General features: G+C 40.7%; 2 protein-coding genes across 4 annotated transcripts in view; one reads left to right on the forward strand and one right to left on the reverse strand.

Annotated features, from left to right (window-relative positions):
* Positions 1-24460, forward strand: part of hs1bp3 (HCLS1 binding protein 3) — a 259964-nt gene that overhangs the window by 6857 nt on the left and 228647 nt on the right. The window contains exons 5-7 of one of the 2 annotated variants that reach the window (XR_013933024.1): positions 354-481; positions 1814-1955; positions 2823-4862. Coding sequence is in view for 1 of the 2 variants with exons in the window: in XM_080426378.1 (XP_080282504.1) it covers positions 354-481; positions 1814-1955; positions 2823-3060 (508 nt within the window). In the remaining variant the exon portion in view is untranslated. Of the gene's footprint in view, positions 1-353; positions 482-1813; positions 1956-2822; positions 8770-24460 lie in introns of those variants that run through there. The other variant, XM_080426378.1, reaches the window with a different exon arrangement.
* pomk (protein O-mannose kinase) lies at positions 9866-22930 on the reverse strand. Of its 2 annotated transcripts, none has more exons than XM_080426381.1 (5): positions 22778-22930; positions 15666-15961; positions 14494-14739; positions 11423-11566; positions 9866-10470 (listed from the first exon to the last, which is right to left on the reverse strand). In XM_080426381.1, the coding sequence occupies exons 2-5, from the start codon at positions 15936-15938 to the stop codon at positions 10075-10077; spliced, it is 1059 nt and encodes a 352-aa protein (XP_080282507.1). In that variant the 5' UTR covers positions 15939-15961; positions 22778-22930; the 3' UTR covers positions 9866-10074. The 2 variants fall into 2 exon arrangements, with proteins under 2 accessions (XP_080282507.1, XP_080282508.1); XM_080426382.1 differs by having other exon boundaries at positions 22774-22930.

The following is a 24460-nucleotide window of genomic DNA, read 5'->3' on the forward strand; positions in this document are numbered from 1 at the left end:
CGTTTGTCAATCCGTGCTATTTCACTGTGTGTGTGTGTGTGTGTGTGTGTGTGTGTGTGTGTGTGTGTGTGTGTGTGTGTGTGTGTGTGTGTGTGTGTGTGTGTGTGTGTGTGTGTGTGTGTGTGTGTGTGTGTGTGTGTGTGTGTGTGTGTGTGTGTTATATTTCAGCCACTGTAGTGCACTCTGGCGGCTGCAGATAGACAGACACACACAAGCCGAGCAGGGTTTCATAGTAAGCTCCACTTGGGCGCAGGAAAGTTACAAGTGACATAGTGCAGCTTTGAGTGTGAAACTGTCTGTATATTGCGTACTTAGTGTGCTGCCTCATCATGGTGTGTCACTCTTCCAACCAGGAGCAAAAAGCCTGTTCAGAAGCCTCCTGTTCAGCCCAAACCTAAACCTCAACCTGCAAAGAAAGTGTCGCTGTTCACTGACGATGACACAGCAGATACAGACTTATTTACATTTACAACCAAGGACGGTGAGTGAAACATTGACCCCCACACACACACACACACACACACACACAGTCACACACACACACACACACACACACACACACGTTTGTTTTACTTTACTTGTGAGGACATCAACATTTTAGGACAGCATTGAAAATAGCTGGGAAATGTACAAGCTCACAGCGTGTTGCGCTGCGGCACGTTGTGAGCTTGTAGATCGGCTCTTTTTTGGTGTGTGACACCGCCGCACAACTAAGTATACACAAGGGAAAACTCTAACCCTAACACCTATAACTAACCTCTAAATGCTTAAATGATTAAATTAAAGCTGCAATCCATAACTTTTTTTAAATGAATGAAGCTAGTATTATTATTACAATCTACATGGTAAAGCATGTTAGTACATTTATGTATTTGGTCTAGCTGCTCTATTGAGATCCTGTGGTCAGGTAGGACACCTACTGGTTAAGAGGAGTTACTGCATGAAACTCGAATGGAAACAACTTGCCTTTGCTTGGTGCGTTTTCTCCCTTAAGTTCAACAGTAACAAAGAAAGTGTTCTACGGATAAATCTTTTAGGCATTTTTACATTATTATTGTTATTATTTATTAGTTACAGTGATAGAGAGACAGGAAACAACTTAAGGAGAGAGAGCTGGGGAAGGACTGCAGCAAAGAGCCTAGAACCCTGGCCTGAGCTTAATAGTAGCTCTCTACCCGGTGAGCCACTGGGTTGACACAACAGTAAAAAAAAAAAGAACCAAAAGGTGGCTGTTGGGCAGGGGACAAGTATTCAAAATTACAAAGTACATTTTCTTTTTCATATCAATGCATTGATTGCTGTGTTCCAGACATGTTTAAAAAATATATAATCGTTAAAATAGCAGATCTACAAGCTTAGATCATCTTAGAGCATCGCATTGTGACACGTTGTGAGATTAGCTACTTAACCCATAAAGACCTGGAACGCATCTGTGTCACTTTAGATTTCTTTGGCTATTCAAAAATAGCAGATATACAAGCTCATAGCGCGGCACCGAGTGCCGCGCTATGAGCTTGTATATCTGCTATTTTTGAAAAATCTTGAAACTTTTTTTTTTTTCTTTTCAAAAACTGTTAGGATTTAGAATATTTTTAAGAATCGCCTCAGGTCTTAATGGGTTAATGAAATGCCTAAATAGGGACACCAGTTTTAAAGTGGTTTTCATGGTGTACGTACGGCAGGATGAGATTTACCCACAACACATTATGTCAGCACATATTAGGTTCTTTTGAGCTAAACACTGTCTTTGAACAGGTGATGTGAAGCTGTTTGTCTTTGAACAGGTGATGTGAAGCTGTTTGTCTTTGAACAGGTGATGTGAAGCTGTTTGAGGACCCAGATCTTGGCGGGACAGTGAACCTGGGAGACTCCTCCTTGCTGCTGCCGACGGCGTACGAGAAGCCTGGGACGTCTGCTAGCTCGGGACTGGACGACGACACAGACGAACTCTTCAGGTAGAGTCGGTTCAACTTTGAGTACAGGATTAAAGCAAAATAAGATCTCACAACTGAAAAATGTTGTTAGGCCCAGGAGCACCGCCCCCCTCCCCACACACACACTACCGCTGTGTTAATGTCGAATTATGATGTTTTGGTAGCCATACAGCCAACCAGTTCACCTTTTGCTTTATGTATTATCTGGGATTATTAGGATTCTTTGGGAAGATTGAACATGTATTCTACTAGTTTGACCACTTCAAATACTCTTACAAATAGCGAATAACCACAAATAGCTTATCTACAAGCTGCGACGCGTTCTAAGCTTGTAGATCGCTTATTTCCGGTGCATGACATGCTTCCATAGAAGACATGCTGATGTTTATGGAATCCAAATGACTGAAATCAAGTCGTGGCGACTGAGAACTTTAATCATAATCATTTAATCACGGCTCAGTTTGCTGGGGGCGGTGGGGGGTGTCCATGCCTCTGCTTTTGATCCCCCCCCCCACCCCATTCATTTGTATGGACAGTGGGGATATGTTTTGCCCCCCTCAGACTGAACATTGTGTTAAACACATTAAACCTGGAATCCCTATTTTTGTACATTTATATATATTTGTATTTATGTAAAACGGCGAATCTACAAGCTCAGATGCAACGTGTTTGTGAGCTTGTAGATCGGACATTTTCTAATTTATTACAATTGTCGTACGACAACGTATAAATTATTAAGCGATTGAGAAAATGCAGGGTTAATTATCTTACAAATTACTACAGGACTGACTACAGTTTGCAGTCAATCCTGAAATACACAATATAAGACTGACAACCAGAATAAATTAATCAAAGATGTTGTCTGTTTCCCATCATACCTTTTTGTAGGGTTGAGGACGACTTTGCCAAGCTCCTTCAGTTGACCAAACGGCCGAAGGACAAGCCTGCCCTCCCTCCTAAACCGGCACAGAAAGCCTCCTCTGCAGCCCCAGGAGGAGGAGGAGGAGGAGGAGGCCGGTCTCTGGGGAAGCCAGCAGTAGCAGTGGACCAGCTGAAGGACCAGATGGACATCTTCAAGTACATCGAACAAAACCAACCGGCTGCTGATGACGACGATCTGTTCTAAGTCCCTGTGGAATGACCCATTAACCCAGTGGTTCTCAACCTTTTCAGGCAGCGACCCCCCCCAAAATAATAATATTTGATCTGGGGACCCCCCAACCCTGATAAGCACTTGGAATTGTAGGTATTTAGTTTGACACAATACATATTGTGAAACTAGCCGATCTGTAAGCTCACAACGCAGGCGTTGCGAGCTTATAGATCTGCTATTTTCAAAATGTTTGCCTCCTTATATTATTTGACAGTTTGGCCAATGTTTGACCAGTTTTTATAATAGTTTGTTGATTACTTTTGATGCAGTAATGGTCTTTTTTTTTAAGGTATTAAAAAGATCTTCAAAGTCCTTAAATTGTCACTTCACTGTCATCTGGGGACCCCCCCAAAATCATGGGGGTCCCGACCCACAGGTTGAGAACCAACTGCATTAACCCATTAGGACCGGGAAAGCCTATTGTTGTTATACCTTTTTATAAAACCGGTAAAGCATCTGTGTCATTTTTTTATGTTGCTATGCATAGAGCAATGGGAATTATTTAAAGTATTACTATTAGATGTCAGGATTTAGATAGCGTTTTTAACACATTGATTGCCTACATCGCATATATGCGTTTTTCAAATCCATCGCTTGATTGCCGCAATTCTAAAGAACGCATATATGCGTTCTTTCGTCTTTTCATTGTTTAATCTGTGATCGCGCTGCTCTGTGAATTTTTCATCATCAGTTTCGTTTTCTGTTTACATCACACTCACCGAGTTCCGGATTCATGACGCAGATTCCGTTTCCGGTTCTCGGAAGGCCTTTTTTAGGCATTTTAGGCCAGAATAGGGAAAAACACGTTTCTTTTCACACGGTATAAAAAACGAACGGAGAGGTCTAGTTCTATTTCCTTTAGTCTGGATGACGAACAGTCATCGTCGTCGTGTATCACATCGAACTGAAGGCCGATCGCCGATCTGCGAAAACGTCACATCCGAATGTGACGTATGGACTGTTTGAGCCTGTTTGGGGGGGGTCGAGTGAGTGAGCGAGTGATCAAGGTGTCGATCTGCTGCTCTCTGCTGGTCGATCTGTCGTGTGTGTTTAAAACCGCAGCCAGACACACTATTTGAATTAAAAATGACAAAATAACAACAAAAAACACGACAATTGCTGGCACAGGGTTGAGTACATTATGAATAAACTCTGGCAGTTTGTGTTAAAATCGGCCTCAGGTCTAAATGGGCTAAGACCTGGGGGCAAATGCCTTCTAAATCAAGTAGTTCTCACATGTTAAAGATTTCTTTTTTAAATGTTCAAAAATAGCAGATGTACAAACTCGCAGCACTTGCACGAAGTGACGCGCTGTGAGCTTGTATATCTGCTATTTTTGACAAAAACCTAAAATGACAGATGCTTTCCTGGTTTTAATGGGTTAAACGATGATCGCGCTATGAATGCCGTTAATGTTAACTTACCTAGATCAGTACCTAGATGTTCCCAACCGTTTGTGGATCAGGGCCCACTTCAAAAATCTTGAAAGTTTTGGCGGCCCACGTGGGCCTCATGCATTTTCAGAGCATGTTTACTTTAATGGTCAATCAATCGATTGTGTTCCGGCTTGGATCAGTGGAACTAACATAGTATATAGAGAAAAAAATACCATGACTTTTTTTTACATAATTTTTTTTAATATATTGTTATATTATCAATATAATACAATCTTAGTGTTTTGCTAAACATTTGTGGGCCCACTTCCTCCGGGCCCACCACAGGTTGAGAGAATCACTATCTTAGATTGAGTATAGACCAACAGGGGAACTACAAATGTCACGCCCACTTTTGAGACAGCGCCACTACTCGAGGTCCGTGAGAACGATGAACTGCAGCTGCCAATGCATTCCCTATGAGAGGATATGAGAGTTAGCCTACTTTTAAAATATTCCCACATTAAAGTAATACTAGGTAACGTTTTCAACAAAACTAAAGTTAAATTGTATATCTTTTGCGAGTGGCAAAAGTTTCACAACACCCACTCCGTGAATTTCACCCCCGGAAGCCTTTTATTTATATATTTTCTATTGAAAGTGGACTGGGGGGACTTTCCCGGGGAAATGACGTTCCTGGCCAACGTCATGACGTCGTGGCCGACGTCCCCAGGAACTACCGCAACGGTTTCCTGTTTGGCCAGGAACTACCGCGCTATAACAAAAAGGAACCTCACGCTGATGTTAAGATAATGTAGAATTGGAAGATCGAAAAAGAACAGAAAAAGAAAGCACAGCTCATGGTAACTAATGCTCCACTGGCTAAGAGAAACGATCCGTAGATAGTATAAAACAATTAAAAGATCGCTTTTTGAAACGCTTCCGGCTTCCGGTGAAAACGAATGGAATTCTGGGTAATCGAGGATTACGGAAATTGTATGCAGTGACGGTAGTGACCAGCAGAGGTTGCTAAAAATCGTTATTTGGGATTCTGCATTGTATAACTTTAACTGGAGATTCTTGTTTTCCTAACACATTGACTGCCAGAATTATTTCAGATTTTTTGCAGTTTATTGCCAGAGATTTTTCATTGAAAAAAAAAAAGTACTCAGGAGCCGAGATACAGACTTTTTAAGTTTTAAGTTAACAAGGAAGTGGATGGGAGTCTAGATCTTCAAAAAATCATATCTCCTTGGTCTTTGGGTCAAAAAAAAGTGTTAACTCGTTCTTGGCAATCAAGTGATGGATTCTAATCACTTGTAAAAACGAGTTAACTCGATCTAGGCATTTAGTTTGCCACTTTATCGAGTTACCCATAATGTTAACACAGCAGAGGGGAGACGGCAGACAGACAAGTTGTCGCATTTCAGTGACATCACTGTCTTTACGAGCGCCGAGCGGCGACCAGTGGCGTACCCACTGTAGAGGCAGGACAGGCGGTCGCCTGCCCAACTGAGATCTCGCCTCCCCTAGAAACCCCAAACAACCCGAAAATGTGTTTGCGTGCTTAATGTCCTCAAAGTCACGCATCCAACAAGCTTTGAACCGAGCAGATTGGACCTTCTGTTCCAGAGATAATGAGCAAAACATCTTGAAAACGGCCACTTTCGCCGGTTTTCTGGGTATTGAAAACCTCAAGGGATGCGTCCGTGACTAATATACCATGCGACCACTTAAACGTAAGATTTCAGAAGCTAGAACTTTTGACACACTGATGGAGTATATTATAGTATATTGTGGGTAGTATATCGAGATGACATATGGGACATTAAAAAGGATAAATTAAACGAATGGGACAGTTTACTAGAACGCAAAAAAAAATTGCTACAGCCTCAGCAGTTAACCAGTGAAATTATGGTATTTTACAATGCCTCTCATAGAGATTGCATTGAGAGCTGCAGTTCATCGTTCTAAAGGACCTCGAGTAGCGGCGCTGTGTCAAAAGTGGGCGCCCCTCTTCCGGCCGTGTGTGTCTATTGGTCAGCTGCGAGAGGACTGGTGCGTTGTGGTTGTTTGAGTCCCATGAAGAATATTTGTATTGTTTACAATGAGCACTTTAGTTGATCAATTCTCTTTAGCAATGCCACAAACATACAAGCTTTAGATTATTGAAGAGACTAAAAAAACTAATTGCATTCAAGGATCACTACAGATGTGAAAATCAGTGTTATCTTTTACTGTCTTATCTCACGTTGAAAGTGATTATGAATTAAGTCACATGTTATTGTTGGTGCATTTCTTGATGAAAAATAAATAAATGTATTAAACAATTAAATCATTGAGTTTAAATTTAAAAACATTTGCTTCTCGATTAATCAATAGCATAATCGCTAAGAAAATAATGGATAGCCTTCTCTGTTCTCATCTCATCAGACACTGATGCAAACAGTGACTACAAAGTCATCACGTTGAGACTCCTTTAAGCTTTTGTACCTCGGCTATTTTCAGCGAAGAGATTTGGTGTAGTAGCAAGTACAGAGCCGACCTCGGTGAACTAAGAACTAAAGGGTTAAGTGGTTAAAATAGATTTATTATAAGTATATGAACAAAAAGATGCTAGAGATACTCGTTTCACATAGTCTTTTATTTATCCTTTATCCATGGAATGTGCCATTTCGGTGTCATCCATTTTAGAACTACTGAAAACTGTATGTAAAATATATTTTCTTCTCATTGTGTCAACTCAGACTTCACAAATGGAAAAAAATATATACCTTATTTACTGGACAAAACAAATATATATATGTATATTTCTTTTCCCCCACGCTTCTCTGTATTAAAGAACAGAAGCCATAGGTCAACATTCTCAGTGTAAAACTAGAAAACAAGCATTTCCATTGACAGTCCCATGGAGTGTGAGAAGAGTCTACAGCAGTGGTTCTCAATGTGGGATCTGGGGACCCCCGGGGGGTCCTTAAAGGAGTTACAGGTCTTTAAGTCTGAAAGTGTACAAATGGGTCCATTTGGTTCCATTTGTACACTCTCAAACTTAGGATTTTGTGGCCTAATGCATATCAGACTGGGGGTCCTTGAAATTAAAAAGGTTGAGGGGGGGGCACAATTGGCCAAGTGGTAAAGGTTCGTATCACATAGGCTTTGATGCTGACAGCTGTGAAAAACCCCAAAACAAGTCTTTAGAGAAAAAGGTTGAGACCCAGTGAGAACCACTCTGAGTTAGGATTGAGTAGAGTATATATTGGGGTCCCACAGATTAAAAAAATAAAATGATCAAGTGGTGGGTCTGTGGCCTAATATGTATACCAAACTGGGTCCTTGAAATTAAAAATGGTCTTAAAAAGGTTAAGATGAAAGTAAATGAATACCACACACCTGTATGTACTCCCGTTTGCTAAATGTATTTGGTGGTAATGTTACCAGTATGTACTGTACTGGGGCCAGTTTCAGCACCTCACACTAAGTTCAAACTTAGCCTAGTTATAGCTTAAACACATTCAATTCGGGAGAGTGTCTCTGTCATTTTAGATTTCTTTGGCTATTCAAAAATAGCAGATGTACAAGCTCATAGCGCAGCACCGAGTGCCGCGCTATGAGCTTGTAGATCTGCTATTTTTTGAAAAATCGTGAAAATTAGTGCAAATCTTTGAATATATTTAAAAAATGTATATATATATATTTAAAGATTTGCAAACCAAAAAAATCACATAAACTAAAAATAGCAGATCTACAAGCTCATAGAGCTCCGCGCTATGAGCTTGTATATCTGCAATTTTTTTAATAGCCAAAGAAATCTAAAAATGACACAGATACTTTCCCGGCTAAATGGGTTAAATGGCTTTTTTTTAAAAGCCATTTAAGCTATAACTAGGCTAAGTTTGAACTGTGAGGTGGTGCAACTGGCCCCTGGTGTGCAGATTTCATTTATTTTCATGACATGTTGAACTTTTGATTCAGAACCCAGCCTATAGTACAGTAGGTCTGAGATGTGTGTCTCTTATGCCTTTTTTCTCATTGAGAAAAATGAAAAAAACACAGCAGTGTTTGTGACCCAATTTTATGATCGTGAGTAAATATGAAGGGGAAAAAAATGCATGTACTCCTACGGGCTGTGGTGGCACCTGTCAGCAGGGAGTGTTGGGCGGGAGGAGTAGGATCAAGGCTCTACACCAGGGGTCTTCAGGCCAGGGACCCCCTAGCTGAGAGAGAGATGAAGCAGGGACCCCCTACTCTATATTGTATAAAATCATGTTTCAAATTTTTTTTTTTTAAACTTAGCCTGCTCTTGTTTCCCTCTACACCTATACCTCTTTGCCAAAAATAGCAGATCTACAAGCTCTGCGAGGCGTTGAGAGCTTGTAGATCTGCTATTTTCGGCTACTGTTCCCCTCGGAAAAGGAATTCTAGGGTTCAAGTGGTTAATGTAAAAAACTAAATCCTATCACACAAAGATTTGGAGGACCCCCTAGGGGTCCCGGACCCCCTGTTGAAGACCCCTGCTCTACACTACTTCCTCCTGGTGGGGGCTCCTCACTGGCAGGTGAGTCAGTAGGACAACAGCAGTGACAACACACAGATGTGTGTGGGGAGGAATCAATTGGCATAACAACTGGGGAGAAAAAGGGATCAAAGTGTAGATGATATTGTTTTGTGAAAATAATAGTTAAATATCTCTATATTCTGATAGTACTAATTGATAGTGTTTGATCAGTAACAGGAGTCTCCCCGTCTCTCCTGCTCTTTAGTTAACAGAAAAAGGCATTTTCAGGTCGGGATACTTATTTTATCCAATCAGGAGAGAGAATTCACACAGGATAAACAAGTGAAATTGGAAGTTATGCAGACTCAATGTTACTGGAACACGGGCACTCTCTTTCCGATTGGCTTACATTTTTCAACCCGCCTGAAAATATGTTTTCTGTTTATTAGAGAGCTGGATGGACGAGGAGACCCCTGTTACTGAACAAACACTCTATATAGCAATGATTACCATCAGAATATATAGTGCTTTAACCTTTGTTTTAACCAAACTAATATCACTTACCCTACCTTTAAAGTGGTGAATTCCTAATACATGTTTTGTACGTTTGTGCCCCGGGGGGGAGACACACGACATTGATTTTCCGGTTCCTCCTGAGCTGAGTAGTTTTAGAACCAGTGGTGTACACCGTTGGTTCTCAAAGTGGGGTCCGGGGACCCCCAGGGGTCCTTGAGGGAGTTCCAGGGGGTCCCCAGCTAAATGGTAGTTAGGAACAAAATGGACCCTTATGGGTCTGTAACTCAGAGAGTGTACAAATGGAACCAAATGGACCCTAACGGGTCCATTTGGTTCCATTTGTACACTCTTGAGTTAAATTAACATTGATTTTACGATATAAATTGGGGTCCAAGAGATAGAAATGCCATTAGATGGGGGTCCGTAGCCTAATGCACGTCAAACTGGGGGTCCAAGAAATTAAAATGCTTGAAAATCACTGCTATAGAGCTGTAAAAATCTTCTCTTATGGGGGTCCTTGGCATATCTTTTCAAATGGTGGTCCGGTGGTAATGGTGGTTCGGTAATAAGTGTCAATTTGGGGGTCCTTGACATGAAAAACTACTACAGCATGTCTCTGGGGCTGCTGCTGTCTCGCACCATGTTGGCGTAGACCAGCCTGTAGGCCCGCAGCACCTCCTGAGCGGAGGGCCGCAGCGCGGGGTCTGTCCTCTTGCACTCCGTGTGGACCTGGAACAGGTGGAAGTGGGCCACGTCCCCCCCGGCCACCCTCCCCATCAGGTGGCGCGTCACCCCCGGGATCTTCCACACGTCCGTCTTCTCGTCGTAGCCGGGCATGAGCTCGTCGGAGAAGGCCAGGCCCTCGTCGTCGCCGCCGCCGCCGCCGAACGGCCAGAGCTGCTCGGGCGCCACGAAGTCACCCGTCAGCTCCCGGTGGCCGCATTTGGCCAGCAGGCCCCTGGACGAGTCCACCTCCGGCAGGGCGTCCAGGTCGTTGACCTGTAGGGGGGGATGTTAGCGATTAATCGACTATCGAAGAATTTACTCGATTAATCAATTAAACAAACTTAGACCTGTTAAACCTATACGTTGTTATACCTTTCAATCCGGGACCACAGCTGTGTCATTTTAGATGTTGCTATATCTCTGCCTTCTGATTATATTTAATATAATTGTATCTCTGTTGTTGATATTATTGTGTTCTGCGTATCTCGGCTATTGAAAATGAGGGCCTGTCCCTCAACTGCATCCCGAGTTGAAATAAAGGTTAGGATGATGATGATGATAATTATGTAATATAGAAACATACTTTCTTTTTTTTTTAATAAAAATGTGATTTCTTTTCTTCAGAAAACTGTTTTTCACAATGATTTTTCTAAATGGGTTAATGGAACATTCCATGGTTCTGATTTCCTGGCATTCATTATCGCAAACAACACAATACATATTATCTGAACAGCTCAAAATGCTACAGCTTTCCACTGTGTTGTCATAGGATATATTCTACATCAGAGGTTAAATATCTTAAAAGTTGACAATGATTTGTGTAACATTAGTTTATGGGGGTAATTGTGTTGCGTGGGTAACCACTTGAACCCCAACATCCGTATTCTGGGGGGAACATTAGCCAAAAATAGCCGATCTACAAGCTCACAACGTGTCGCAGTGAGCTTGTAGATCGGCTATTTTTGGTAAAAGAGATTTGATGTAGATGGAAAAAAGTACAGAGCCAGGTCCAGTTTACTAAGTCTAGAGAGTTTAGGAGGTTAAATTAAGCAGCAGTATTTTAAGAACAACATTTTAGCATCGTCTCCATCTCAGGTACTGCTATGCAGTGGAGTTTGTACTACAGTAATAGTACAAATCAGGTTTTCAATTTACCGATTATTGATCGATAAAGGTGAATCAACCATCGTTTAATGATTTAAATTGAATAATTTGCATCCCTTACCACCAGGTGGAAGTCGCTGGTCAGCAGGAACTGGGAGAGGGTCTTCTCCAGGCTGTTGGAGTCACACATGACGCGGCGGCCCGCGGGGCTGCCGTGGAGGTAGCTGAGGACGGACACGTAGTCCACGGCCAGCCTCAGGCGGACCTGCAGTGGTGGAAAGAAGCCCCTTCACAATTATAACTTATAGGACAAATTGTCAGCTTTTTGAAAATAGCAGATCTAAAAACTACACTACGTCTACAATGTTTCAAAGAAGAAAAAAAAAAAAAGTACATTTTGATGCCAATACTTTTTTACTTTACATTTTTTACAGGACTTTTACTTGTAACAGTATTTTTACATTGTATCATGGATTAAAGCTGAATAAAATCTTACAACTGAACATGTTTGTATGACCAAGTCACACAGACATTATTGAGCGATTTGTTTAACAGTATGAAAGGAGACACACTATGGCTGATTCCTAAACAATGAACGCAATATGTAAAATTATGATGTTTTAGTAATATTGCAATCCTACTGTCAACCAGGTGAGGAAATCACATATTGTGGCTTTAACCTTCGCTTTTATATGAAATATTCGACACTAATTTAATGGAAGATGCTTCTGGATATATAAATGTAGCCTGCTAAACCATTCCCGGACGCGTGAACCGGGATGGTTTACCAGGTTACTTCAAAGTAGGGCTGTCACAATTAAAACACTAAGTTGACGATTAATTGTCAATCAATTAATTGCGATTAATGATTTAATTGTGTTTTTGCCTTTTTGGCATTGAACACAAAATACATTTCTCAATGCTTTTTAGGCTTTGTAATCAAAGATATTGCACAGGGCAGATATGAAAAATAACTTACATATACAATGATTTATTTAATAAATCATTGACATATTGGATCATTTTATACATATACAAAAAAGCAGAAATAGCTGATGCTTGTAGATCTTCTATTTCTGCATTTTTTATATATTTGAAAATGTGTGAACATTTTTCAACTTGGGAAACGATTATGATGATTATGACGATTATGCAAAAATAATTGCGATTATCTCAAATAATGAATTACTTGAGATAATCGCAATTATGTAATAATTGTGTAATAATTTATGAAATGATGTAATAATTGTGACAGGCCTCCTTCAAATGCTCCAATATTAACTCTCTCAGTGCCACGCCCCGAGATATCCCGAGTTTTTCCCGAGTACCCTCAGTGCCAGCACGAGAAATCCCGAGTTTTTACTTTTGACTGTGATCGCACTATTCTGTATATTTTTCATGATCACTTTCGCTTCCTGACTCCTTCAGACTCATTGGGTTCCGGTTTCATGACGCAGATTCCGTTTCCGGTTCTCATTTTTTTCCCGCGGTCATTTTTGGCCAGAATAGGGAAAGTCACGGTTTTTCACACGGTATAGAAAACGAACGGAGAGGTCCACGTCTACTCTCTTTGGTCTGGGTGACGATCAGTCATCGTAGTCGTGTATCGCATCGTAATTTAGCCCGATCAACGATTGTCGAAAATGTCAACATCCGGTTATGACCGGATATGACGTGAGCCTGTTTGGGAGGGGGCGAGTGAGCCAGCGAGGTCATCAATGTGTCGATTTGTTGCTCTCTACTGGTAGAACTGTATTATGGGTTTAAAAACCCAATCAGATCATTTATTTGAATGAAAAATTACAAAATTAAAAAATTAAAAAAAACGCAAATTGCTGGCACTGGGGGAGTACTTTATGAAAATACTCTTGGCACTGAAAGAGTTAAAATGATAACCGAAAATGGCCGATCTACAAGCTCTCAATGCGTCTGTGCGACGCATCGAGAGCTTGTAGATCGGCTATTTTCGCTGCGCAACACGCTTCCTATAGATGATGTCTCTGCTGTCCGGCAGAAACCAGCTAACTCCAAAATGTAAATTTTTCAGGAAATGAAAAAAAGTGGAGTTAGGAGGTTTTGTTCAGCATTGATAAGAAAGGCTGAATGGACCTCCAAGCTCACAATGAGGTTGGAGGTCAAAAAGGGGGTGGAGCCTGGAGTCAGCAAAACCAGCTAAAGGCCTTTGCAGACAGGGTGCGATTTTCCGCACGGAAAAAACGGACAATATCATTTTTTAAATGAACTCATGGTTCTCAATGACCTCATGCACACCGTCTCCGAATTTACCGTGCGGCGATGCGATGCGTCTTTTCGCATGCGGTAAAAACTGATTGACTAATCGCACCCTGTGTGCAAAGGCCTTAACTCCGGTGGAGTTAGCTGGTTTAGCAGAAAGTTTGAGGATCCAATGGAGTTAGCTGGTTTTGTCAAAGTGCTTTTTAATGCTTTTGATTGGTTCAATATTTTTTTTTACCAACACACAGACGTAAAGGGCGTTCAATGGCCCTGATTTATGGGGGAAAAAAAGCAAAAGCATCAAAATGGAGTTAACTGTTTTTTGCCGGACAGCAACGAGTATGCTGGCTTCTATGGAATCCAAATGACTGAAATCAGTCATAGCGACTGAGAACTTTAATCCATGAGTATTGCTACTTTTCAATGGTGGAAAAAGTACTCAAATTCTTTACTTAAGTAAAAGTACCAATACTGCAATATAGAAATACTCTGTTACAAGTAAAAGTCCATAATTCAAAATTGACTTGAGTAAAAGTACATAAGTATTGGCCTCAAAATGTACTTAAAGTACCAAAAGTAAAAGTACAAAAATATTAGAAAATAGCCGATCTACAAGCTCACAACGCGTCGCGATGCGACGCGTTGTGAGCTTGTAGATCTGCTATTTTCTAATAGCCTAGGTATAAAATAGGGCTAAAGTGGTTAATGGATGTTTTATGATGTAATAATTTATACCTGAAAAGTAACTAGTAACTAAAGTTTTCAAATAATCGTAGTGGAGTAAAAGTACAATATTTGCCTCTGAGATGTAGTGGAGTAGAAGTAAAAGTATTGGAAATTGGAAACACTCAAGTAAAATACAAATACCTCAAAATTGTACTTAAGTACAGTACTTAATTAAATGTACTTAGTTACTTTCCACCACTGCTACTTTTACTCAAGTAAAACGTGGCGTACCTGCCAGGTGTCGTGCTGGCGGTGTCTCTCCTGTGCCAGCACAGTGTCCAGGTTGAGGAGGGAGCCCAGCGGGTGGTACTCGGTGACCAGGCTGTGCTCCTCCGGACACAGGCCCACCAGCTGCACCACCTGGGGGCCCTGCAGGGCCTGCAGCATGGACACGCCGTGGAGGAAGTCCTCCCGGTACTCCGGAGAGGACAGCTTGGACAGCGCCACCTTCTGACCTCTCCACTCCGACAGGAACACCTGGACGCGCGCGCACACACACACACACAGACACACACACACACACACACACACACACGAGCTAGTCAGGTTAACACGACTAAGCTGTTTCTCAGGAGAATTTGTACCATTCCTAGTGGCTTGTTCCTTGTGTTGTTTCATTCTCAAGATGTTAAAGAAAGGCTTTTCAGCCCTGGTTACATTTTGGCTACACTGCCATTTGAACAAAATACAATTTAGTACAATAAATATATATAATAGCAAATGAATAAATATAACAGCAGTGAAGTGCATGCATGTATTAAAAAAAAAAGGCTAAATAGTTTTTTTGTTCCCAGTAGAGATGATGAGTTTTAATTTCAAGGACCACCGTAACTCTGAGAGTGTATAAATGGAACCAAATGGACCCGGGTCCATTTGGTCCATCCCCGACTAAGGATTTGTATAGTCGAATCTGATTGGCGACTAATTGCCAATAGTCGACTGGCAGTCGACTAAGGACCCCCCCCCCCCCCCCCCCCAATCTCAGTCATGATTCGACTGAGATTGGCAGTGGAATCAGTCTGATTCCACTGCCAATCTCAGTCGAATCATGAAAAAAATATGTTATGCAATATAGAGGAACATTCCATTTGGGCTGTAGGGGTGCTTAGTGTCTGATTTAACATATACTATTGGTTTCTCCCAATAAATCATGATGTATATCCTATTTTTGGCAAACTATTAGTTAATCAATATAAAAAACTAGGCCAATCTCTCAAAAAAAAAGAAGTAATAATTCGACTAAGAGATTGGCAGTCGACTCAGACACCCCTCGACTAATTAGTCGACTATTCGACTACCAGAGGTCAGGCCTAAGGTTTAGACACCCCTGACCTAACATGAGGCCTAACATGATGCCAGTACTGTGCAAACCAAACAGTCAGGAAATGTGGAAGACATGATACCCGTTTCACAGCTCCCTGGCCGATCAGCTTCAACTTGCGCACGTCGGCGTTGATGTGCGGACACTGCAGCCAGGGCGAGCAGTTCTTCATGGCGGCCATTTTGAAGTGCCTGGGAGGGCAGCCCACGTGAGGGGACGTGGGGTGCTGCTGGTCGCTCTGGTACACGGAGTCCAGGTAGACGTAGATCAACACGTTGGCGAACAGCAGAGCCGCCAGACACACGAACACCACCGGGACGCTGCGGGACGCCCCGCTTCTGCTGGTCCCGCCCATGACGCTCCGACCGGGTCTCTCAGCTGGAGAGGAAAATATAATCCATAAATAGGGTTAGTCGGGAACCGGAGAAACCGCATCCAACATTGAGGAACCGGAATCGGTTCCATCACATTTGGAACCGATTTTGAGCTGGTATGTGGACTTCAACGTCTGCTATACAATCACAATACTGGTGGTTCTCAAACGTTTTACTTTAATTTCAACTCTGAGAACTCTGAGAGTGTACAAATGCAACCAAATGGACCCTTACGGGTCCATTTGGTTGCATTTGTACACTCTCAGAGTTACAGACCTGTACGGTCCATTTGGGACCCCCTGTAGGATGAAAATGACTTTTTTCCTATCAATTAGTCACCCCATGGAGACTTGAATTCATGGATATATTTTTGTTTTTATCGCATTCCTAAGACAATAATTTGATGACCGGCAGCGGTTCCGGTAGGAGACACAAAGAGTCTCCTTTGTATCTCGTGCTGGAACCACTGCCTACCGGTCTGCCGGTCATCAAATTATTGGCTTTAGGAATGTGACAAAAACTAAAACTAAAAAATATCCATGAATTCAAGTCTCCATGGTGACTAATGGGGTGAAAGAAAGTAATGTTTTGGGTGAACTATCCCTTTAAAGGGTACCGTAAGGAACTGGGCCGTTAAAGAGTTCATCGTTAAGGAACCGGAATCGCTAAAATCCTAAAGAATCCCAACCCTAATCATAAATAAAAAAAACATAAACATTCAACACGGAAGACCAGATAGAATCAATCACAACATGACACAGGTTACTGTCCACACACACACACACACACACACACACACACACACACACATCAGAGTAGACTAGTGGTCACGTCGCAACAGTGTTAAAGGAATACTTCACCCAAAACACAATTGAAAATAACAGTTAGTTCATTGTTTTGTTTTATGTCGCATTCTTCCTAAGCCAATAATCCAATGCAGGCTACCAGGAGGTGGTAGGAGACCAATGCAAAACTATACAATATGAAAGAATAATATAAACTCTAAAACAACTCTCACAGTGTCATTACTGATGAGCCTACTGACGATCCAGGTTCACAAGGAAAGTTCAAATATTGAATTATTGGCTCAGGAATGTGATAAAAACACTGAATGTTGACAACATGAATTCAAGGCTTCATGGGGTCAGTAATTGATAGAAAATAAGTCATTTTGGGGTAAAGTATTCCTTTTCGTCAATGCAATTATCACACACACACACACACACACACACACACACACACACACACACACACACACACACACACACACACACACACACACACACACACACACACACACACACACACACACACACACACACACACACACACTTTGCATAAAATTCAGCCATACTAGTGTTATGGACTAGTATGGCATTGGCTGCTATTCCATCCATTGCTTGTATTTCCATAACAGTAGAATGGCTGATATTCCATACATGTATTCCATAACACTATTACAATATAACAGTCAATGCATTTTCCTACTCTATAGGTGACTCCCTTCGCGAAAATGCATCTCTAGGTCCTTAGAGGCATTCTAGTTTGTAGCTCCAATAAAGAATTGCTTTGTCGGGGTCAGCTTGTCATCTAGTTTCATGTCCATTTGAAAGTTGTGGCAGAAAACGTGTATTTAGTCAAATAGCTCCAGTGTTACTCCACAACATTCACATGAACCACACCACGGTCAACCACATTCGGGATACACATCGACTTTCACAACATCACTAAACACATGCAAACTTAATTCCTTCGAAAAGCACATACGTGCAGTAGGCCAAGGGTTCCCAAACTAGACCCCCCAAAATAATCATATTTGAACCCACCCCCCACCCTGACAAGCACTTGGAATTGTAAGAGTTGAGGCGTTCCATTTAGTTTGACCTGGTCCACAAATAAATATTGTGAAAATAATATGATCTACACAGGCTCACGTGAGCTTGCAGATCTGCTATTTTCACAATGACTTTCTTTAGTAATATTTGACAATTTGGCCAATTTGATATTAAAAAGGTCTTAAAAGACATTCAATTGTAACTTTAGAAATGTGCAGCCAGATACCCTGTATACACTGTGCATCGGTTTGTTTAATGTTGAGTGAGAAGACAATGTTGCACATTAAGCTTAATCATCTGGGGACCCCCCAAAATCATTTGGGGACCCCCAGTTTGAGAACCCTTGCAGGCTGTAATATGACAAAAGTATTGGTATCAAAATGTACTTAGTGCCAAAAGTAAAAGTACTATTTTTACTATTATTATTATGCAGAATGTCCCATTTAAAAAGTTTTCAAATGTATAAAATGATTTTAAAAATAGCAGATCTACAAGCTCACAATGTTCTTATGTTTTCTAATAATACAAAGTAACTAGTAACTAGTAAGTAAAGTTTACAACTAATAGGGCTGGCAAGGCTGGTGTCACTCCACGGCTGCGGCTAGCCCCGCCCCCGGTCGGTGGGGTCAACATCTCCCTTCACTCTGAGGTTCGCTAATAGTAGCCTGCTAGTTGGTGCTCTTTCAGCAGTGTTTCGCCAAAATGGGAATGAATTGTTGTATGAAAACTGTTCCACGGCTTCTCACCATCGACGAGTTGAGAATAAAGGGGCTAAAATGGACAACGGACTAACTTTTCACCGCATTCCCAAATGGAAGCCAGCCAGGTCTCCCGACGTAACAAAGAGACGATGCATGGCTTGGTTGTCATTGATTGATTGAATATTTTATTAGGCAAAAAATGTAAAACAGCACAGTTACATTTAAAATACTTTGTCTAACAGGTCCGTTCATAAAAGTCCTTGCGGACTTTTATGTTTCCAATGAGGGCCTAAGTCACACCTCAGGATCCATGTAGAGAGAGTTATAGGCACTATACGCAACAAGTACCATATATTAAATGGTAGGGTACCCATCACTCTGATGCATACACCTAGCCTGGTTCCAAACAGGCTGATAATCAGGCTAGCATAAACCAGGAGTGGGCAGGACATGACAATCCTTGACAAAGTTGTCTGAGCGTCTGAAACTATTTTTAATAGTACCCTTCTGCATAGTAAAAGCAGACATGAGGTTATGCTCTGTAGATACATTATCTGTTCCCTTTTTATGTACATAGTAACCTGTACATGTTTTCAAATAAAATACATAGTCTTTCTACATAAAATGATTATATGCAAATAGAACCGCATTCTTTCACATGGCTAAAATGCATAGGCCATTATATTATTATGCAGTGCTTTCATTCAATGCAAATATAACCGAATCCTGATGATGATGATGGCTCAAGTCACCAGTTGCCTGACCTGTTAATGATCACATTATAATATGGATGGGCAGAGACCATTTTACTCCTCTTTGAGCCTGATGAGGTTCCTTTTTTATACACATAGTATCCTGTAAATGTACCTTGTTTTCAATTAAAAGACACCTTCATGTGACGTTGACTTACAGTGGTTACTTTGTAGATTTAGATTATTATTACAAAACATACAGTAACCACTTCAGCCCATACATTTCGGCCATTTGAAAATAGCCGATCTACAAGCATTGTGAGCTTGTAGATCTGCTATTTTCAAATTATTATACATTTTATACATTTGAAAGTGTGTTTTTGCAGTTGGCTTTTAACATTGTTGATGTCATTCTTTGTATGTGCCGCTGTGTGTACAAGCTATATAGTAGTGTACCCTGTTGGATGGGTCTGTAGACTGGTAGTGACCCAACCAACATGGTGAATCTTGGCCACGCCCCCCAAATCACTCCCCCACCCAAGCGAACTTTGCCAGCCCTAAGGGCTGGCAAGGCTGGTGTCACTCCACGGCTGCGGCTAGCCCCGCCCCCGGTCGGTGGGGTCAACATCTCCCTTCACTCTGAGGTTCGCTAATAGTAGCCTGCTAGTTGGTGCTCTTTCAGCAGTGTTTCGCCAAAATGGGAATGAATTGTTGTATGAAAACTGTTCCACGGCTTCTCACCATCGACGAGTTGAGAATAAAGGGGCTAAAATGGACAACGGACTAACTTTTCACCGCATTCCCAAATGGAAGCCAGCCAGGTCTCCCGACGTAACAAAGAGACGATGCATGGCTTGGTTGTCATTGATTGATTGAATATTTTATTAGGCAAAAAATGTAAAACAGCACAGTTACATTTAAAATACTTTGTCTAACAGGTCCGTTCATAAAAGTCCTTGCGGACTTTTATGTTTCCAATGAGGGCCTAAGTCACACCTCAGGATCCATGTAGAGAGAGTTATAGGCACTATACGCAACAAGTACCATATATTAAATGGTAGGGTACCCATCACTCTGATGCATACACCTAGCCTGGTTCCAAACAGGCTGATAATCAGGCTAGCATAAACCAGGAGTGGGCAGGACATGACAATCCTTGACAAAGTTGTCTGAGCGTCTGAAACTATTTTTAATAGTACCCTTCTGCATAGTAAAAGCAGACATGAGGTTATGCTCTGTAGATACATTATCTGTTCCCTTTTTATGTACATAGTAACCTGTACATGTTTTCAAATAAAATACATAGTCTTTCTACATAAAATGATTATATGCAAATAGAACCGCATTCTTTCACATGGCTAAAATGCATAGGCCATTATATTATTATGCAGTGCTTTCATTCAATGCAAATATAACCGAATCCTGATGATGATGATGGCTCAAGTCACCAGTTGCCTGACCTGTTAATGATCACATTATAATATGGATGGGCAGAGACCATTTTACTCCTCTTTGAGCCTGATGAGGTTCCTTTTTTATACACATAGTATCCTGTAAATGTACCTTGTTTTCAATTAAAAGACACCTTCATGTGACGTTGACTTACAGTGGTTACTTTGTAGATTTAGATTATTATTACAAAACATACAGTAACCACTTCAGCCCATACATTTCGGCCATTTGAAAATAGCCGATCTACAAGCATTGTGAGCTTGTAGATCTGCTATTTTCAAATTATTATACATTTTATACATTTGAAAGTGTGTTTTTGCAGTTGGCTTTTAACATTGTTGATGTCATTCTTTGTATGTGCCGCTGTGTGTACAAGCTATATAGTAGTGTACCCTGTTGGATGGGTCTGTAGACTGGTAGTGACCCAACCAACATGGTGAATCTTGGCCACGCCCCCCAAATCACTCCCCCACCCAAGCGAACTTTGCCAGCCCTAAGGGCTGGCAAGGCTGGTGTCACTCCACGGCTGCGGCTAGCCCCGCCCCCGGTCGGTGGGGTCAACATCTCCCTTCACTCTGAGGTTCGCTAATAGTAGCCTGCTAGTTGGTGCTCTTTCAGCAGTGTTTCGCCAAAATGGGAATGAATTGTTGTATGAAAACTGTTCCACGGCTTCTCACCATCGACGAGTTGAGAATAAAGGGGCTAAAATGGACAACGGACTAACTTTTCACCGCATTCCCAAATGGAAGCCAGCCAGGTCTCCCGACGTAACAAAGAGACGATGCATGGCTTGGTTGTCATTGATTGATTGAATATTTTATTAGGCAAAAAATGTAAAACAGCACAGTTACATTTAAAATACTTTGTCTAACAGGTCCGTTCATAAAAGTCCTTGCGGACTTTTATGTTTCCAATGAGGGCCTAAGTCACACCTCAGGATCCATGTAGAGAGAGTTATAGGCACTATACGCAACAAGTACCATATATTAAATGGTAGGGTACCCATCACTCTGATGCATACACCTAGCCTGGTTCCAAACAGGCTGATAATCAGGCTAGCATAAACCAGGAGTGGGCAGGACATGACAATCCTTGACAAAGTTGTCTGAGCGTCTGAAACTATTTTTAATAGTACCCTTCTGCATAGTAAAAGCAGACATGAGGTTATGCTCTGTAGATACATTATCTGTTCCCTTTTTATGTACATAGTAACCTGTACATGTTTTCAAATAAAATACATAGTCTTTCTACATAAAATGATTATATGCAAATAGAACCGCATTCTTTCACATGGCTAAAATGCATAGGCCATTATATTATTATGCAGTGCTTTCATTCAATGCAAATATAACCGAATCCTGATGATGATGATGGCTCAAGTCACCAGTTGCCTGACCTGTTAATGATCACATTATAATATGGATGGGCAGAGACCATTTTACTCCTCTTTGAGCCTGATGAGGTTCCTTTTTTATACACATAGTATCCTGTAAATGTACCTTGTTTTCAATTAAAAGACACCTTCATGTGACGTTGACTTACAGTGGTTACTTTGTAGATTTAGATTATTATTACAAAACATACAGTAACCACTTCAGCCCATACATTTCGGCCATTTGAAAATAGCCGATCTACAAGCATTGTGAGCTTGTAGATCTGCTATTTTCAAATTATTATACATTTTATACATTTGAAAGTGTGTTTTTGCAGTTGGCTTTTAACATTGTTGATGTCATTCTTTGTATGTGCCGCTGTGTGTACAAGCTATATAGTAGTGTACCCTGTTGGATGGGTCTGTAGACTGGTAGTGACCCAACCAACATGGTGAATCTTGGCCACGCCCCCCAAATCACTCCCCCACCCAAGCGAACTTTGCCAGCCCTATTGTAGTGGAGTAAAAGTACAATATTTGCCTTTGAGATGTATAGTGGAGTAGAAGTAAAAGTACTGAAAATTAGAAATACTCCAGTAAAGTAAAAAAAATACCTCAAAATTGTACTTAAGTACAGTACTTGAGTACATGTACTTAGTTACTTTACACCACTGCCCATAATAGTGTCAACAGGTCCATATTGTGGGTTCAGTGAATGAAGTTTACACACGCAGATGAAACAGTGTTCAGTAGCATTTATCTACATACCTTCTGGTTCAGGACTTCACATGACGACACAATGATACATGCTTCACAGAATAACACGTCTCAGTCACAACCCTAATGCTTGAGACGCCATTAAAAACATAAAAAAGGACAAACATTCACGTGTATAAAACATAAACAACACAGACTGTAAACACCCGGAAGCGTCAAGTCATAGAGTTAGCGTCAAGTACACACTGCTGTTCAACAACGAACACTTCCGGTCAGGTCAAGTTCTATCACAATAAAAGCTTTTTTTTTCTTGTTTTTTTTTTCTTGACACAAATATCAACATTACAATACAAATAACAGAACGGAATGCAGTTACAATACTGAAAATAATAATAATACATAAATAAATAAGCTCGAGGTTATAGACCTTAGGCAATCACAGATTCTTCTGGTTTTCATAGCTTGTGTTTGTACAATGTTTTAGGTTTATATATGTATGACAATTTTATTTTTAACTGTATGATGACAATACTACGGCTTTAAGAACAACAATTTTGTTGGTCTGTCACAATAAAAGTGTATTTTCTCCAACTGTTTCTCCATTACTATATGTAGAAAAAACAACAGTAAAAAGGCCTAGTTTTGACTTAAAAAGGCCTAGTTTGACTTTTATTTTGTGCCTCCTCTCCTCTCCTCTCCTATCCTCTCCTCCGCTCCCCCGAACCTCTGAGGTTCACTAATCGTTCTATTATTATTATTAAAATTGTTTAATAACCTCTGAGGTTCACTCATCGTTATATTATTATTAAAATTGTTTTATAACCTCTGAGGTTCACTCATCGTTCTATCAGATCAGATCTATAAATGTTTCCTGTTTTATTACTCTTTATAATAGATCTGTAAATGTGTTTTAAAGTATATGATAGATCTGTAAATGTGTTTTAAAATAAGCAACTAGGCTCAGTTTTATCACTTTACATCGGCTATTTAAAAATAGCAGATCAACAAGCTCACAATGTGCCACATCACGACATCCCGACTAGCTTGTAGATCTGCTATTTTCACAAAATATTGGGGGAAAAAACATTTCAACAACAAATTCATGAATGTCCACTGTCTTTGCGAGAATAATAATTTGTGTAAATTTTTTTCTGATGCTGCTTGCAGAAGAAACAAAAGACAAAGCAATCTTGAAATGTATCCACTTATCATAGTTTAAGGGATACTAGGCAACTTCGCAGATCTGTGTTTGTACACACACACTCCCCCCTCCCCTCTCTGACAGGTATCAAAGTGATTGCTGTCTTTGATGCATTCATTGATTTGAGAGAGCACTAACAAGGTTGACACTTTTATGGCCCTATCAATGCAAAACCCCTCTGAAGTTCAAAGGGATCAATTAAGAGCTCCGGCAGAGTCCCCCCTCTCCCCCCACAGACTTTTCAGTCCCTGTACAGGGATAAATGTCAATATAAACAGTGGAATGTCAACATAAACAGTGTGGAACAAAACCAAAATACAGCCAGAGGGATGTGTCTTTCTGCAAGAAAACATACCTGCATAAATGATATAGTGGCTGATAGCTGGGGGAAATGATATATATATATATATATAGATATATATATATATATATATATATATATATATATATATATATATATATATATATATATATATATATATATATATATATATATTCAAACAGTCTAGACAGATAATCATTCATCACACTGT

Source organism: Gymnoscopelus braueri (assembly GCF_963280865.1).
Source record: "Gymnoscopelus braueri genome assembly, chromosome: 4".
Taxonomy (NCBI): Eukaryota; Metazoa; Chordata; class Actinopteri; order Myctophiformes; family Myctophidae; genus Gymnoscopelus; species Gymnoscopelus braueri.

What these genes read in the sequence shown, in the direction of transcription:
- pomk (XM_080426381.1), bottom strand. Translation starts at nt 15,938, where the DNA reads ATGGGCGGGACCAGCAGAAGCGGGGCGTCCCGCAGCGTCCCGGTGGTG. An exon ending in GCCAGCACGACACCTGGCAG is followed by an intron (nt 11,567 to 14,493) that starts GTACGCCACGTT and finishes CCACCACTGCAG; the next exon opens with GTCCGCCTGAGGCTGGCCGT. An exon ending in CCAGCGACTTCCACCTGGTG is followed by an intron (nt 10,471 to 11,422) that starts GTAAGGGATGCA and finishes CCCCCCCTACAG; the next exon opens with GTCAACGACCTGGACGCCCT.